The sequence below is a fragment of the Zingiber officinale genome, chromosome 2B (assembly GCF_018446385.1).
Source record: "Zingiber officinale cultivar Zhangliang chromosome 2B, Zo_v1.1, whole genome shotgun sequence".
Taxonomy (NCBI): Eukaryota; Viridiplantae; Streptophyta; class Magnoliopsida; order Zingiberales; family Zingiberaceae; genus Zingiber; species Zingiber officinale.
Window position 1 is genome coordinate 80,458,429 of NC_055989.1, and position 16,802 is coordinate 80,475,230.

Genomic DNA, 16,802 nt, shown 5'->3' on the forward strand with positions numbered 1-16,802 from the left:
ACTGTCCGTTTTGTTCATGCTTGTCTTCCTCACCGTATTGGTTGGCTTGATTCCTACCACAAGGCTCAAGTTTCAGTGCGTGTCGCTGGACCTATTTGATGTCTTGGAAGACAGACAGGAAGGTCAAAGGGGACTTGACAACCAAGTTTTCTGTCGCAAGGTGTCATCGGGTCTCACTCAACTTGCTTGGTCTCTAGGAAATTCGAGTGGACCACCCTGCAATTGAGCTAGTCACTACTAGAGGACCACCAAAGGCTATCTTGTGGGAGATGGATTTGATATAGATAATTGCATTCATGGTGACAACTCTTTTGTACAGAGAATCAAGTAACAAGAGACAAATAGAAAATGTCTATATTTTTTTCTGAAAAAAAAAAATCGCTTGTACTCAAATCTACCCAAGAAGAGAAGGCATCTTCTCTAATCGATAAATAGTGAATGACAGAGGAGATTGCGCTTCTCATCAATGATATTAGCAAGAGGAGATTGCACATGAAAGAACATGGGAAGACGGAGGAAATCATCAAGCATGGTGAGGAGGCAATTGATCTTTGTTCCCCTTGGAGGTTATATGGCCAAGGACAAAGCGAGGAGGTAGAGGGCTTCTTGGGCATGTCACCGAGCGTAGCAAGTATGCATTCAATCTATCATAGAACAGTAAAAGCATGCCGGAGAGGTAATGAAAGTGGAGAGGTAGAAGAATGATATTGGTTAGTTTTGTGTTATAGTAAGACATTACAAATCTACCAACACCATCTCAATTGCATTTGAAAAAAAAAAAAAACTATTATCCCACCATGTGACGGAATATATTAATCACTAATCAAAATTTTCCAAGATGATGAAATTTAAACCTCTATCTTTCCCTTTTATGCTGAAAATGATAGAAGAATATAGCCATGACTAAATTCTGATGTCCTCTCTTGCCTCCCGAGAGAGAATTTTCTGGTGGAATTATATGCTAAAACTGAAAGATCATTATCCGTTCTAAATACTTCATTATAATTTTGTGAAAAAATAACGTTTGGAATGAAGTTGACTAGCATTCCAGTATTAATCAAATAAACACGTTTTAAAGTAGACACAAATAAATTGAAGAAGATCGATTGTGCAAGGTTGGTTTAATTTATACAAATTCTTGTAAGAACACACACGTTCTTGATTATCCATTCTTCTACCAGCAATCTAATTTATCAAGGATCTCGAACAAGGCGGCAACATATATTACCATATTTACCAACTGAGAGTAAACTTCATCTATCTTTTCTCATATTAAATGAATTCCCCAGAATTTGATCTTTCCAAGTAGTCGTACCCAAGAGTTATATGTCAATTGAAGAAAATACAAAATGATACATTAATAAAATGAATGATATAGACAAGGAAGCAGAATCAATCTCTACTTTGTTCCCTTGTTTTGTCTTATGTTCATCGTATGATAAAACAAACGATCAAAGAATACCACAAAACCAATTAACAACGGTAAAAATTTCTTGCAGGTGATAAGGAACAATATTCCTAAATATTAGAACAAAAACTCGTTTAAAGCTATCTATTTTGTCCTAAAAACAAAGAACTACTTGTTGCAATCTCACGCTACCAATCACAATCAACATGGGGAATAAAGAGGGAAATTTTACCGGAAGCGCCGAGGAATGGAATGAAGCATCGAGAAGGAAAAAGCGAATCACCGGTGCGCGGTCACAAGCGTCTCAATGAATCTGAGGCCGTCGTACCTCGGCGCGAACTTGTCCTCGGCGCTCCGTTTCGAATCAGATCCCGAAGCATTTTTCATTGATCCCGATCCCTAACCATCGCGCAAATCCATCACGAATCCGTAAACAATCTTAACGAATCAACAGGAGAGAAGGTTATGCATACCTCTTTAGTGGGGGCGGATGGGGAAATAACCGCGAAGACGTAAGGAGTGGCCGCGGCGGCGAGAGTAGCAGAGAAGGAAGCCGCGAGCGAAGCAGCAATGGATCCGGCCTTGATCATCTCGTCGACGTCTTGCCCTTTCTCGCTCGATCGCCGGAGAAGCTCAGAAACCCTTCCCAGAGCGCCGCGCTTTGTTTCCGGCTTCCTGCCCCCTCCGTTTTGTCGAGCAATAAATTGAATTAAACAGCGCGTTTAGGTTCCGCCTTGACAACGTGTCCAATGAATAGGATGGCGCCGCGTGTCGAATAACCGCGTTTTGCTTGGGTTGGCTCGAGTTCAACGACGATCGAGGAGAGAAAGATGCTTGGCCAGCGTGGATGGAGAAGCTTAAGGTGGCTTGCTTCGATTCCAGAGACTAATTCTTCGTGGGCCACATTTATACGCGCTAGGTCTTTATTTATTTATTTATATTTTTAAGAGCCACATTTATTTATCTGCCCTGTGTGGGCTTTCATATATTCATAATTGAACTGATGTCATTATCTGATCAATTAGAATTAATACATTTAAGTATATATATATGAGTATTTTAGTAATATCATATGTGTACATTAATTACATATATGTACATGCATGTATTCTAATTGGAGGATAAAAAATTCTAACTGACCAGATTCTGGCCAACAAGAATTACCGTATTTGGGCCAAGGCTAATTCTTTTCGGTAAATCTATATGGTCAGAATCTGGCCAGCTAGAAAATTAATTAAATATTATTAATAATATTTATATTTAATAAATTACTAATTAGCCCTTACTTAAAGTATTACTTATTCTTTTCTTGAAATTACTTAAAATTAGTTGGAAAATTTATTAGGAACTTGAAATCAGTGAGAGAATTTATTGGAAACTGGCCCGCTAGATTTTCCTATAAAAATTAATAATTAGTTCTTAATTATACTATTTTTAAATATTATTACTAATATTTATATATAATAAATCAGTAAATCTTGTTTATTAGAAATCATTTAGAGAATTTATTGAAAACGGCAGCACGTATGAGTTGTTTATTAACCCTTTGCCGAAGACGTATGAGTTGTTTTTAGAATGCGTGAAAGAAGAAGCTGATCGTAAATATATCTCTATGATTGTGGTTTTCGATAGCTCTTCTGCACAGTGATTTTATTTTGGGTTTACATTATGATGTTGCTCTGTTCTCCGTGTTATGAATAAAAATATGTTTTATGCTATAATCCAACCCGTATTATTTATTTTGAAATTGAGTTATAAGATATATATCAATCTGACTAAAATTCCAAAATAAATATTCGGCTCAAAGTCAACCGTCAAACCGATCTTATCCAACGATCTTATACAATGAATTGTTATTTATGGGAAAAAATATTGCAAATACAGATTTTTGATTTGCTCAGTTAAAATAAGGATTGATTTTATTCAATAATCCGTATTATGAGATGTTACATATTATGGAAATTTGGATTGGATCCATAAATTATAGAGTTGGCCCTATCACATAGAGAAATATCTCATAATCCGTATCAAATTTATATAAAAAATAATAACATTTCAAAAATAAGAATAAAAAATAATATTTATTGGCAAGGGGAAGGAAACGATAGAATAGGATATTGAGGATTAGATTGTTGAGAGAATGAAATTTTTAGAATTAGCGCCCAAGATGCGTTTCTTAATGATAGCATGGTCTCCCATGTATTTTGATTTACCATTGCAAAACATAGTTGACTCTTCAACTTCAGTTCATTAAGAATAGAGTATGTGCAATAAAAAAGAACATTCATATTCTTGAAAATTTTTAAGATTTTTGAAAATTCATATTTATAAAGGATTCCTTTAATAAATGAATATCTCTTAGAAATGCATGCTATCTTGGAAATATAATTAGTTATTAATATAGAGAGATAATTTGCATGTCTCTTGTAAATACATGTCATTGGAAACGTAATTATCAATATCAATATAAAGTGATAATTTTTAAAAATTAAATATTAAAATAAATGAAAAGGGTATAATTGATCTATAAAATATGATATTACTTACATACCCTTAATAATAACCTTTAAAATTACTAAAAAAATCATTCTAACTGGTCAGATTTTAACTATTTAGCACTGTCCAATTCTTTTGGTGTAGTGATTTTCACGGTTCAGATAAATGACATTCTAAATGCTGCATGGAACAGAGAGGCTTGAATTTTCAAGCTCTTTCATCTCAAAATTAATTATAGGGATGGGGTTGATTATTAATGATGTATAAAAAATAATAATAATTTTTTATTGTAAAAACAGTGATAAGTTTTTATATTTTTGAAATGATATTAAGGTGTCAAATTGGAGACTATGAAAAGACTTATATATACCCTCATTATTCAAATTGTTGAAGGCCGAAAGCAGTAGTTACATCATGACAACCACCCATTAATCTGCCTCTTTAATGGAGTGCAGACATTCTTTTCATTCATCGGTGAACTGCTCTCCTAGATACTTAATTAAATGGATTTAATTCATCATTAATTGCTTGCATCGGTAACTAGCTATGATAATTAAAGTTTGCCTCTTGTCAATTGTTACATCTACGCATTCTTGGTTGCTTCCTGAATTTGACAGATAACCACTGCAAATTAATTAACACTTGGCCTTTAAACTCAGCAAATTACTTCGTCTTTGTGTTGTATGTTTATTCCAGATCTACTTGTTATGGATTTTTTTTTTTTTTTAAAAAAAGAAGTTTTTGGATGGCTGGTATATTCATTTTCTTGTATCAAAGTTCAAAATGATATAAATTTGTGAAAAAAACATGCGAACTGTAGCCGAACTGTAGGCATTAATTAAGATTTGTTGGTGATGTATTGGACAGGCATATTGCCGAAAGTAACCAGAGAGAAGCGTGATTCCGTGGAGCAAGAAAGATGTAAAACGACAGACAAAGTTGGGAAGGAAAATGGATCCAAAGCATGACGAGTACGACACGAAAAGGCACGAAGACAGTTGGCGAAATTATGAGGCCGCGCCGTGGTTGGTGAGACGCGCTAAATACCAGGAATTTACACCCCCACTCTGATTCCCATCGACATGGACCGTGCCGAAACGGGGCCCGAACCGGAATACCGCGGATCGAGATCCGCTTATTGAGTGAGTCCCTACATTCGTCCCTTTCCTGAGGATCCTCGCCTCCGGCACCAGCTACCCCGCGGGCCCCATCTGTCCGGTGCGCATCTTCTCCGTTCATATTTTTCACAAAGTCATAAATTTGTTTATGATTAATTTTTTTTTAAAAAAAAATCAACATAGAAAGACATTCAATTTTTTTTTAAAAAATAACTAAATACTGTCTATAACTAACTCCGCTTTAAAACAAACTGTTGGTGGATTCCATTCCAATCTTATATCACAATCCAAGACGTCTCATTCTCCGCTCCCTTTGACATCTTCTCTTACTACTTGCTGTAAGTATTTGCATTTACTACTGTACCGGACATGGACTCAAAGATTACTTTAAATCGTGGAGAGTAGTAGAGCTCTGATGGCCACAGCTGCACCCAGCAATTTATCTTTTGACTCTTTTGTTCTGACAAAGTCGTGTTCGGTGGCAGAGAGATTGCGAGGTGTGAGCTGAAAAGCAGGAAGCCATTACAAGTGGCCCTTTTTAAAGGGCACAAACTATATCAGCATCTCAGCGTCTTTCATAAATTACCTTAAAATTCTTCAAAATATTTCATCAACCCAGACTCATTCACCAACTATATATCCCAGTCAAAATAAACCCCCTCATAGATTACTCTTTCACCCCGACGCTCACGAAATAAAATAGACATAGTAAAATCAAGATCACTGATTGGGAGAATGAAAAAAAAAAGTTTATTATGTAGAAGTGCCATTTGATAAAAATAAAAACGAGGGTCAGTTTGTTATTGTATGAAGCATGAGGCGTTTTGTATGATTTTTATCCAAATTTACGAAGCAAACCCAGCATCTTTGCGATGCAGGCTAATGTTCACCCCGCTTTTGTACCTGATTAGTAATTCGATCGACCGAGTGGGCCCGTTGAGGCATCTGCGATTTCGAGAAGAAAAGCGGGCAATCTTTCGGCACCTTTTAAGCTATCGCCTTTGAAACGGGGGCAACCTAACGCCAATATGCTCATTAGTCATTACCCACCTCGATCTCCTTTTTCCCTTTCCTTCTTCCCTTTGTTTTTTATTTTAAGAAAACACACACAAGTCTCTGCGAACTGAGACCGGAGTGTCAGGAAGCGGAGGAGAGAGAGAGAGAGAGAGAGAGAGAGAGAGAGAGAGGTGGCTGGCGCGGCAGAGCAGGCAAAGAATTACTACTGACCTCCAGGCTACTTCTCCTCCACCGCCTCCTCCCTCCGTTCTTCTTTCTGTTTCCTCTCTTTCTTGTTCCGTCTGTCGGTGTCCACGGACTAGTTCAGAAAATGAAAGCAGAGTTTGGAAGAAAGGGATTAATGGGACTACTCACGATTCGTCAGATCTGATAGTAGAATTTGCTTCCAGCGAGCTGCATTGTTCATCTGGTGAGTCCTGATCGTGTCCGCTTTGCTCTGGTGAATCTATTTCGGGTTATACAGCTGCAGTGTTTTGGACATTTTTTTGTTTCCCTGTATTAAATAGCGCCGAAGATGCTGAGCGAGTTGTGTTTTCCTGGATTATCCATTCTCTGATTAAAAAAAAAATCCCTTTTCTCGCACATCAGTTTTCCCAATACAATCTGCGCCGGTTCATTATCCGTTACCCCCATTTGTTTGCAACTGAGTGCTTTAACATTTGGTCTTTCTTCGAATTGAAGTTATTGGGTCATATGGACGATTGATGGAACCTAAGCCTTTTTTATGTGCGTGGTAGGCCAGTGATGCAAGTGGGAGATTAAAAAAGAATCGATGAACTGGACTTTTTGAAAAATAATGCTCGATATTCCTTCTGAAGCATTATTGCTTCCAGGACGTACTTGCGAGATTAGATCAGGAAGGATGATTTCTTCCTTATAGTTACACTCTGGAAACACTTTATGTATGTGTAACACCTACTCCACCTCCTACCCTCAATTTTAAAGAATTCCACCCAACTTTGGGCCATTGCGCAGTGCTTTTCCTCGGTGGCCTCTCTAACTTACGCCGTGTGATAAAGTTGGCTCCCCTAACTTGTGCTCATCCTCGCTTCAATGTTCATGTCGCATTAATGCATCACAGTCGTAGCGTGTTTATACTTGATGCACCATCACCCCTCTTTTCCGGATTTTATGAATGTAAGATACTTGTAGGAGGCGAGTTGTGCGTTTGAGGTTCTTGCGCCTGTTCTTGTCCAACATAAAAAATCATATTTTTTTCCTTTTGGTAGTTTAAGCTTTTAATTGGATTGACATAAAAAAGTGCATTGCTATTTACAACGGAGCAATGGGATGTTAATTTCATGTGCAGATTATTTACGATGCTCATGAAAATTTTCTTTTGAGTATGTCTTTTCTATATGTTTGAAATTAGCTGTTTCTAAAGGTCAGCTATTTGGTTACCATGATTCCTTTTTTTTTTCCTTTTTCTTTTTTAATTCATTTTTATCATGTTGCATCAGGAAACAAATGTAGCTAGTTAAGTGTATCTCTTTCAGTTACTGCTGTTATACAATTCATATTTGGTTTCTCCTCAATGATCTACATGTTTTATCCACACATTCTTGTCTGCGCGAAATTGTTCCAATGGGTTCCCTGCAAAATTGTAATGACTTGCTTGATTTTTGCAGTGAATACTACCCACGCTCTTGCTACATCAGAATATTTCAAAAACTTTTGCAAAGGTCAGCTTTGAGAACAATTTCATCTAGTTAATCATCTGACAGCTAAATTTAAAATTTTCACTCTCATTTATTTCCATGTTATGGAAAAAGTTAGTTAGTTTACATCCAAGTGTTAACTGCACCTACTCTGGAACTTTTATGATCAATAATTGATAGCTAAATCTTTGCTCAACAAATTTTTTGCAGAATTATCTTTTATATATTTTGTATGGTTCTCTTGCTTACCATGGTGTAATTTGCCGTCTGAATTTATCTCTCTTGCAACAGTTGTGTTGGTGGTACAATAATGGACAAGCAATTTACCATCTGAATCTCTCTCATGAGACAGGCATATTGGTGGGTACAATAATGGACTAGTAATTTAGCATGTAAGTTGCCAACATGAGAGTGTGCAATGATTGAGTGCATAGATAATAATAGTCTGGACACATAATTAAGTCACATGTGGTTCCAATTGTAATTAATTGTCCCAGACAGAAATTGGGCATCTTTTGTTCATTTTGACAGTATTCCTTGGTAACTTGTCTTTCAAGTTATGATAGCTTAGTAGCTAGCTATTGCATGATACAACCTTTTTATAAAACAATGTGCAATAGCATTTGGTACTTGGCCACCGCAAGAGGGACTGTGTTACCAAACTATGATAATCCATAGACATCTAGAGATTGAATACAACACAAACGTAGGAATTCACTTGGAATCCTTAAGTCAGATATGGTTTATGCCCAAGGAGGAATATTTCACTATGAACAAAACGAAACAACAAAAACCACATTCCCATAGGTTGATGACAATCTCTCACACAGGGCTGATAATGTTCTCTTGTCTTTTGCAGTGTCTATGTATTTTGTGCAACATACAATCAATTTCCTTTGACTATAGACATTATATGTCAGGACTCGAAGGGCTTAAATTGTCTTTGCAAATTGGCTCACTAATTTCACTTACTAATGTTGGTTGATCTTGATAAAAAAAATTGCCAAACTGTTCCTGCTTGAATCCTGATACTGTCTTGGACTTTCTGTTTCTTATAATGAAGTGTACAACTCTGTCAATCTAGCCTATGGTGCTCAATTCCATCCCTAAATTTTTGACTGTTTCTTAAATGAATTGATTTGTTTGCATCCATGCAATTAGAAATATAATGTCACAACTCACTTAAATGAGACAATTGACCTATTAACTTGTCAGGTTAACTACTGATCCAAAATGCTCAAGTACAAGAGGCTAACTCATCTAAACTTAGAAAGCTTCTCCATTAGACCTCAACCCAACATCAAAGCGCAGCTCTGTGTACGAAGCTCCTACCAATACGGGGTCTTAGGGAATGGTCGGACCATATTGAGTCTATTGTATGTAGTCTTACCTGCATTGTAAAAGATTGTTTTCGCGACTCCAACCTATGACCCTAGGTCACACGGCAACAACTTTATCATCACAAACAACTTTATCGTTACATCGAGGGTCCCCTTCAGACCTCAACCAACACGTGAGATTAAATTAGGGCGACACATATAGTAAGCCATCTCTGAGGCCTTGCTGTATTCCCAGATATCATCTTTCAAACCTCTAGGCCTGCAATACAGAAAACTATCTATGTTCTGGCGCACCTCATTCTTTTCTTTTAGTTTTCTTTAGTAATTAAGATAGCTTGAGTCACACATCTAACTGCTTGCTGGATTCTCAATACGGTTAATCTCAACAGCTTGCTTTATGGATGATACAAATAAAGGAAAGCAAAAATCTAAATTTTTTAACAGAAATGAAAAAAATGAAATAAACAAAGATTTATCACACATTTAAACATTAAAGAGCAGTTCTTTTAAATTCTGGAAGCTGCATAGCTTTTGTATGTCCTATCAGTATATTTTGTTTGTACTTAAAATCCTCATCTCTATTTCTTGTTATATCCAACATTTCTTTTCACTTTTCTCGTCCTCTATCACTGTGTTGATTGAAAGTATGGCTCAACAGCATAGCCTTCCGAGTAGCTGTGTGATCAGCGATGGACAGGAGAAGTTGGCCATGGAAGAAGAAGTCATCTGAGAAGGCAGTAACGTCAACTGACACCACCACCAATTTGTCCAACTCTAGTGGAAGTCTAGCAAATCAGGTTTGTTTATTATTGTCTTTAGGCATCTGAAGTGAATAATAATGTGTTGCAGCTTGAATTCTTATGGAATGCATGTGTTCTACACTGTTTATTGACCAGAACAATAACCATAAGGCATCAGTGGTTCCATTCAAGTTGATTGGATATTGACCTTCAGAAATGAGAAATTGTTTCATAATTTTGATTTTCCAAGTTTACAAATTCCATTGGATTTGGGAGAAGGATATATAAAAAATTTAAAAACTAAAGATATATTAAGCGGTACCTGTCATAAGCAAAATTAAGTAAAATCATGATCCATTTTTATAACTGAACAACCATTAGTCTATGCTTGATTTATTCAAGATTTTGCTACATTTTACCAAGGTTTAGTGAATATGACTGTCACTGGAAAAGTAGCTCTAACCTGAAAAACTAAACAAAAGGAATTAAAAAAAAAACTAGCAAGTATATTACTCTTGAGTGCAAAAACTCACTATACATAGTTCTTTATAATCAACATCATTTGATATATAATCAAGAGATACCTAGACTGTCATTTTGGATGGACTAAAAGTACAAAATGTCTGTTATCTAACAGAGGACTTGTAAATTATCAAAAGAGATAGGTGATTTCATATTTACTATAGGAGCTACAACCTGCATCAACCTATATAGAAACTTCTAAGGGAGCACAAATATGGAGTTGAACCTGCTTCTTTGAAGCAACAACACTAAGCCATAAGAGAGAAGTTAATGTTTGTAATATCCTAATGTCACTTCAACCATTAATATCAAAATAACCCACGTATGTTAGTTTTAAATTTTTATCTTTCCTGCAGGTTGCAAGCCAAAAAAAAATCATTTAATTTCCTTGATTTGGTATTTTCCTTGTGATTCACATGTTAGCTCACTTGAATTACTTGATTGTGTATCAGGATGCTAAAAATACTATTACCTACGTTCAAATCTCTGCTGACAAATATGAACACCTGACTGAAATGGAAGAGCAAGTGAAGATCTTAAAAGAAAAGTTATTCGCTGCACAAACAGAGATGACAAATAAGGATAATCTGGTCAAGCAACATGCTAAAGTTGCTGAAGAAGCAGTATCTGGTATTATATCACCCTATATGGATAAATTTGGTGCAGAGTTCTCAAGCACAATACTTTTCATTGTTTAAGCTGACTGCGTAGCTTTTTTATGTTAATTTTGTGAATTTAATGTTGTAGGGAAATCTCTAGTCCACTGTTCAAAAGGGTTCTGAATATAATGTTTTTGAGAAATCTTTGGTATTCTTAATTGATGTAGGATGGGAAAAAGCTGAAGCCGAATCATCCACTCTGAAACATCAACTTGAGTCTGTGACACTATTGAAGCTTACAGCTGAAGAACGTGCTGCACATCTAGATAGTGCCTTGAAAGAATGCATGAAACAGATACGGAATGTGAAGGAAGAAAGTGAGCAGAAGTTGCATGATGTTGTCTTTGCAAAAACCAAGCAATGGGAGAAAGTCAAGGCCGAGCTAGAAACAAAAATAGATGATTTTGAGCAAGCTCTGCTTAGAGCTTCTGCTGAAAATGAAGCATTGTCAAGATCCCTGCAAGAGCGTTCTGATATTCTAATGAAAATTAATGATGAGAAGCTGCAAGCAGAAAGTAAAATTGAGCTGCTAAAGAGTAATATTTTATCATATGAAAAAGAAGTTAATTCCTTGAAATATGAACTTCATGTTATTTCTAAGGAGCTTGAAATTCGTAATGAAGAGAAAAATATGAGCATTAAGTCAGCTGATGTTGCAAACAAGCAGCACTTGGAAGACATAAAGAAAATATCAAAACTAGAAGCAGAATGCCAAAGACTACGAGGTCTTGTTAGGAAAAAGCTGCCTGGACCTGCTGCATTAGCACAAATGAAACTAGAGGTTGAGAATTTAAGCCATGATTACGGGGAAACTAGGGTGCGGCCATCACCTGCCAAGAGTTCTAGTCCACATCACTTGTCAACACATATTTCGGATTTTGCCTCTGAGAGTTTCCATGCTTTGCAGAAGGATAATGAGTTTCTAACAGCGCGCCTATTAGCAACCGAAGAAGAAACAAAAATGTTAAAAGAGGTTCTGACCAAACGTAACAGTGAATTACAGGTTTCAAGGAACATTTGTGCCAAAACAACAAGCAAGCTTCGTCACATTGAAACACAGATGCTGGCACTGAACAAACAAAGAATTTTGTCAAATCCAATTTTTGACATTTCTTCTGAAAACAATTTAAGTCAGATTGAAAGTAAACCACCAAGTTTAACATCTATGTCTGAAGATGGAATTGATGAGGTAGAAAGTTACTCTGAACCTTGGGCTACGACATTGATGTCTGAGCTCTCCCAATTCAAGAAAGAAAAACATGCTGAAAAGGTCAAGAACGCAGATAATGCAAATCATTTGGAGCTTATGGATGACTTTTTAGAGATGGAGAAACTAGCTTGTTTGACAACAGAGTCTAATGGAATGGTCACTATTTCTGATGGCATGCACAAAAAGATGAAAAGTGAAAATCCAGCTGGTAATCTGTTGGCTCATATTCAGAAGGAAAATGATATAAATGAGCTGCAACTGCCATCAGAGGATGCAGAAAGTTCACCCTGTGCCAATCAAAAGCATTCTGAAGAAATGTCACCTAACAAATTTGGTTCTCTGTTGGTAAAACTTCAATCAAGAATAGCTTCCATCGTTAAACAACAGTTTAAAGAACATGACATTGCCAAACTTTTGGACGATATACAACATATTGTGCAAGAAATACAAGAGGATTTGCCTCAGAAATCTGTGAATTGTCTTATTGAGGAAAATTGCTCTGTTGATGCATCCTCTGATCCAAAATCTAGTAATGATGGCATGGATGAAACTACTCTGATCAGTATATCTTCAAAGCAAGGTAAAATTTCATGTTCTGATGATAAGCATGAGTTAAATCAGGATCTAAAGAAGGCCATGTGTGATATTCAAGATTTTCTTATGTCTCATGGTAAACGAACCCTAAGAGCACTCGATGGGCAGCCCAATGTTGATGGACTACTTGAAAAAATCCAGCAGTTGTCTTCATATGTCAAGGATGTGCTAAGTGATGGAAAAAGCTTGCATGGTTTTATACTGATGCTTTCCCATATTTTGTCTGAAGCAACTGAAATAGGCTTTAAGATGACCTTAAACATGGGCAATGAATGGGAAAGCAATGTCTCAGATTGCATTGACAAGGTAACATTACTTGAAAACAGAGTGACTAATCATGAACCTAAAAATGAGAATTCCTCAGGAAGGTCTATTGCTCTATCACATTCTTCATCTCATCCTGACATTGAAGGGCCTCTCAGTGACAGTTTTGAACAGAGAAATACAGTGCAGAAATTTTCATTAAAGGAATTTGAACAACTGAAGTTGGACAAAGAAAGGATGCAACTGGAACTTTCTGCCTGTACTAGTTTGTTGGAAGAGACAAAAATCCGGCTGGTCGAAACTGAGCAAGAAGTGGCAGAACTAAAGTGCAAACTGGTTACTTGCCAAAAATCAAATAGCTTGTCTGAAACCCAATTGAAGTGTATGGCTGAGTCCTACAGATTGCTGGAATCACGTACACAAGAATTGGAAGGTCAAGTAAACCTGCTACACACGGAAGGAGAAAAATTGAACAAGGAGCTTCACGAAGGAAGGCATATCCATTCGGAAGATTTGGCCAAAATAAGATGTCTTGAGGAGCAGATTGAGAGGTTAGCTATTATCGCGTAGATAACTATTTGCATGATATTTTGCCATTTATTTAGAAAATCAATCTCCTTTATTATGTTTTTTTTGTCTGATTTGTTTAATTTTTCTTTCTTGTATTAAAGGCAGGAAAAGTCTTCAATGTGCTCAGATGCTGACACTCAAGTCAAGGCAAAACAGGTATCTCTATTCAAATAACTCCATATTTCCTTCTGCATCAACTTATCTGGAAAAGGATGGAATTATGTTTTAATTTTCCGTGCAAGAATAAAATAGGATGATGTGCGGTACCACTTAAATTGTAAAGATGTTACAAGACAATTACACCACTAACTAAATGGATGTATAGGGTTTATGGAAAGGTAGATTAGATGTTTGTTTTTTGAGAATAATTCATTGAATATAATTCTATAGTTGATAGAATGGGAGATAATAAGTTAAGCTGATTTAAAATCCACTCAATATTTTTGACATTAAGCTCATTATGATATTCATTATTATCAGTAGTTACATTGTTTACTATTGAATTTGCATTGTGTGAGTTATTCACTGGATTGGCTTAAAAAAGTTCAGAACCTGTCGTACTATTAACATTTACTAAATGTATAAATTTTTAGCACGAGTACTTTTTATTGATAAGGCGAGATGCTTATATTAGCACCATACTTTTAATAGGAGAAAGATATAGCAGCAGCAGCAGAGAAGCTTGCAGAGTGTCAAGAGACTATACTTCTACTTGGTAGGCAATTGCAAACGTTGCGTCCACCAACTGAACAATCAGATTCCTTGCCAAATCATAGACATCTCAGGAGCAATAGTTATCTTGATGATGTACTGGACTCAACTAGCCTCAACACTCGAATCACTCATAATTCAAGGCGCTCGATATCTGAGGCAGAAAGTTCTGTGGATTTTGTAGCACTTAGAGCTGGTGATGATTTCCCTTTGGATGGATACAATGGCCAAACAAGCCCATCGGACACTGAAGCAAGTACCTTTCCCAAATCACCTATTGATACAAAGCATCGAACGGATAGGTCTTCGAGGTCATCTTCTTCTACTTCTTTACCTAATGCTTTGCCCGAAAAGCATGGTCGTGGTTTTAGCAGGTTTTTCTCCAAAGGAAAAAGTGATCGCTAGTTTTGATTCCAAGATTACTTTTTCTTTTGAAGGAGACAGAAAATGAGATGGATGAAGCAATGCACAATGTTTGTTTAAATGAGGGATCCTCCAATTTCTCAGCAGTTGCAGTGAGCCTTATGGTTCATTCTCATTTCTATGTAATCATTACTTGTTTTTTTTTTTCACAATCAAAGCATGCATTTTTCCAAAGGTTTTGACTTGCAATTTGATAGTAATGTATGCTCTGTGAAGATAAAAAATTGTCACTGACAGTTTGGTTTTTAATTCCCTCGTTCAAATTCTGTATAAAATCATTGTTAAAACAACGGTTCCTAACGGACCTAAGTATGTGTTTATTGAACCTTATTTGGTGTACAGTGAACAGGCATTAAATCTGTTTAAGAACCTGAGCACTTCTCAATCCCTAGCTTTTGTAATTGGTTAAAATTGCTTCTGTTACTTAGTACTACTACCTTATTATACAACATTCATGTAAGTATCATCTAATTTCCTTGCATTATTTTGTGTGTGTGTGTGTGGATATTAAATTAAAGCAACCGTCCATACCGGTAATTTTTGCCCATATATCAAGTTCACTGTACTCCCATGTTGCACTGAATGAATTTAGTTAAACAACAATGAAATTTAGTTAAATAACAACGTACGCGCGCACACCAACTATCGCATTGATGTTGACGTTCTAATATTTCAAACTCTAACTTTTCCCTTCCTTTGAATAATTTAATTTGTTGCAATGAGAGAGTAGTTTACTCGATGTGGATTGGTAGGTGGAAGGTTGCTTTCGTTGGATTTAGCCTTGAAAACTCCACGATCGATCATGCTCATCATGTTCTGGGATCATGATTATTAATTATCATGCATGCTAAACTAAGAATCAAGTTAATAGGAGGTTGAATCCACCATGATCGTGCCCTGATGTCGTCGTCTTAAATCAACAATGAATAAGTGGGAGCATTATCACTAACTAAAAAGGGTGAATCCAAAATAAACAGGATTTATGAATCCAGCACGCATCGCCATCACTAACTGACCGTTAAACAGTAACTTTCACTGACGCATGTAATATATATATGTTTATCGACCGACAATACCCGTAACGCAACATCTGCCTGCTGTTGCAGTTGCTGGAAAATTCAATTAATTTCTAGGTAGTAAAGCACCGGCAGTTGCATTAAAGGCGACGCGATAGGTCTATATAATATAATGATGTATCCATCATCGCATGTGACCTGCCTGGCCCATAATTACCAAGCCAGCTAACTAATTATGCAAAGGGTAGACAAGTGCTATTTTAAGGACCTCTTTAGAATTTGATTGCCAGGCCTCTGCACACCATACAGAATTAGAGGCCATGCATGGCTCTCTTTCCCTTCACTTTTGATCTCACACATGGCTGGTGTCCTCCGTCTCTACTATGTGTCGTGTAGTGGGGCCCCTTGTCTCTGTATATCGATCAATCTATCTATCTATCCCTCGATAGACATCTGCTTCGTAGCTTATGTACCTAGCTAGCCTTGAGTCAGCAAGCATGCAGCTTCGCTTCAAGTCGTGTATATATATTGTGGAAGTTAGGGATACTCTACGTAGGCAAATATGGTAATCTATTTGTCGTCTATATACTTACATTTAAAATTCAAAATAGATATTCTTTTTTTTGTTGGATTTAATGACAATATTTTCTTATCTATTTTATCCTTAATATAATAGACAAACAGGATCAGATGGGCCAGTACGTCAGTCTGTCTAATCAGGTCGAAGTGTAGCTAGTTAGGCCCATTAGGTTAGCTAGTTGGTCCATTCAAGCAATGCTCTGTGCTGTGGCATTTGAGAGCTCATCTATCTACAGTCTACGCTATATATCTCAAAAGGGTAATTAATATCTATTGGATATGATTGATGACTATAGATAGTATTGGCATGGCCCGGGAGGTTGAACCAGCCAGCTAAGACATGTGCAGCAAGAGGGTCCTCTTGGAAGACGTATAGGGGGGCAGTGTTAGATTTGATACTTCCTAACAGCCACTCGAAAAGATTTGTAGGGGGTCCAACGTGGTTGCTTACACCTCTCGACACTCACACATGGCCAT

General features: G+C 36.7%; 1 protein-coding gene across 3 annotated transcripts; it reads left to right on the plus strand.

Moving 5' to 3' along the window:
• The first annotated feature begins 6,034 nt into the window (after positions 1 to 6,034).
• On the plus strand, positions 6,035 to 15,069 carry LOC122046006 (filament-like plant protein 4). Of its 3 annotated transcripts, none has more exons than XM_042606473.1 (8): positions 6,035 to 6,448; positions 7,668 to 7,721; positions 7,989 to 8,089; positions 9,696 to 9,834; positions 10,752 to 10,929; positions 11,126 to 13,577; positions 13,698 to 13,752; positions 14,248 to 15,069. In XM_042606473.1, the coding sequence occupies exons 4-8, from the start codon at positions 9,727 to 9,729 to the stop codon at positions 14,710 to 14,712; spliced, it is 3,258 nt and encodes a 1,085-aa protein (XP_042462407.1). In that variant the 5' UTR covers positions 6,035 to 6,448; positions 7,668 to 7,721; positions 7,989 to 8,089; positions 9,696 to 9,726; the 3' UTR covers positions 14,713 to 15,069. The 3 variants fall into 3 exon arrangements, with proteins under 3 accessions (XP_042462407.1, XP_042462408.1, XP_042462405.1); XM_042606474.1 differs by having other exon boundaries at positions 7,989 to 8,057; XM_042606471.1 differs by lacking the exon at positions 7,989 to 8,089 and having other exon boundaries at positions 6,036 to 6,448.
• The last annotated feature ends 1,733 nt before the right edge of the window (positions 15,070 to 16,802 follow it).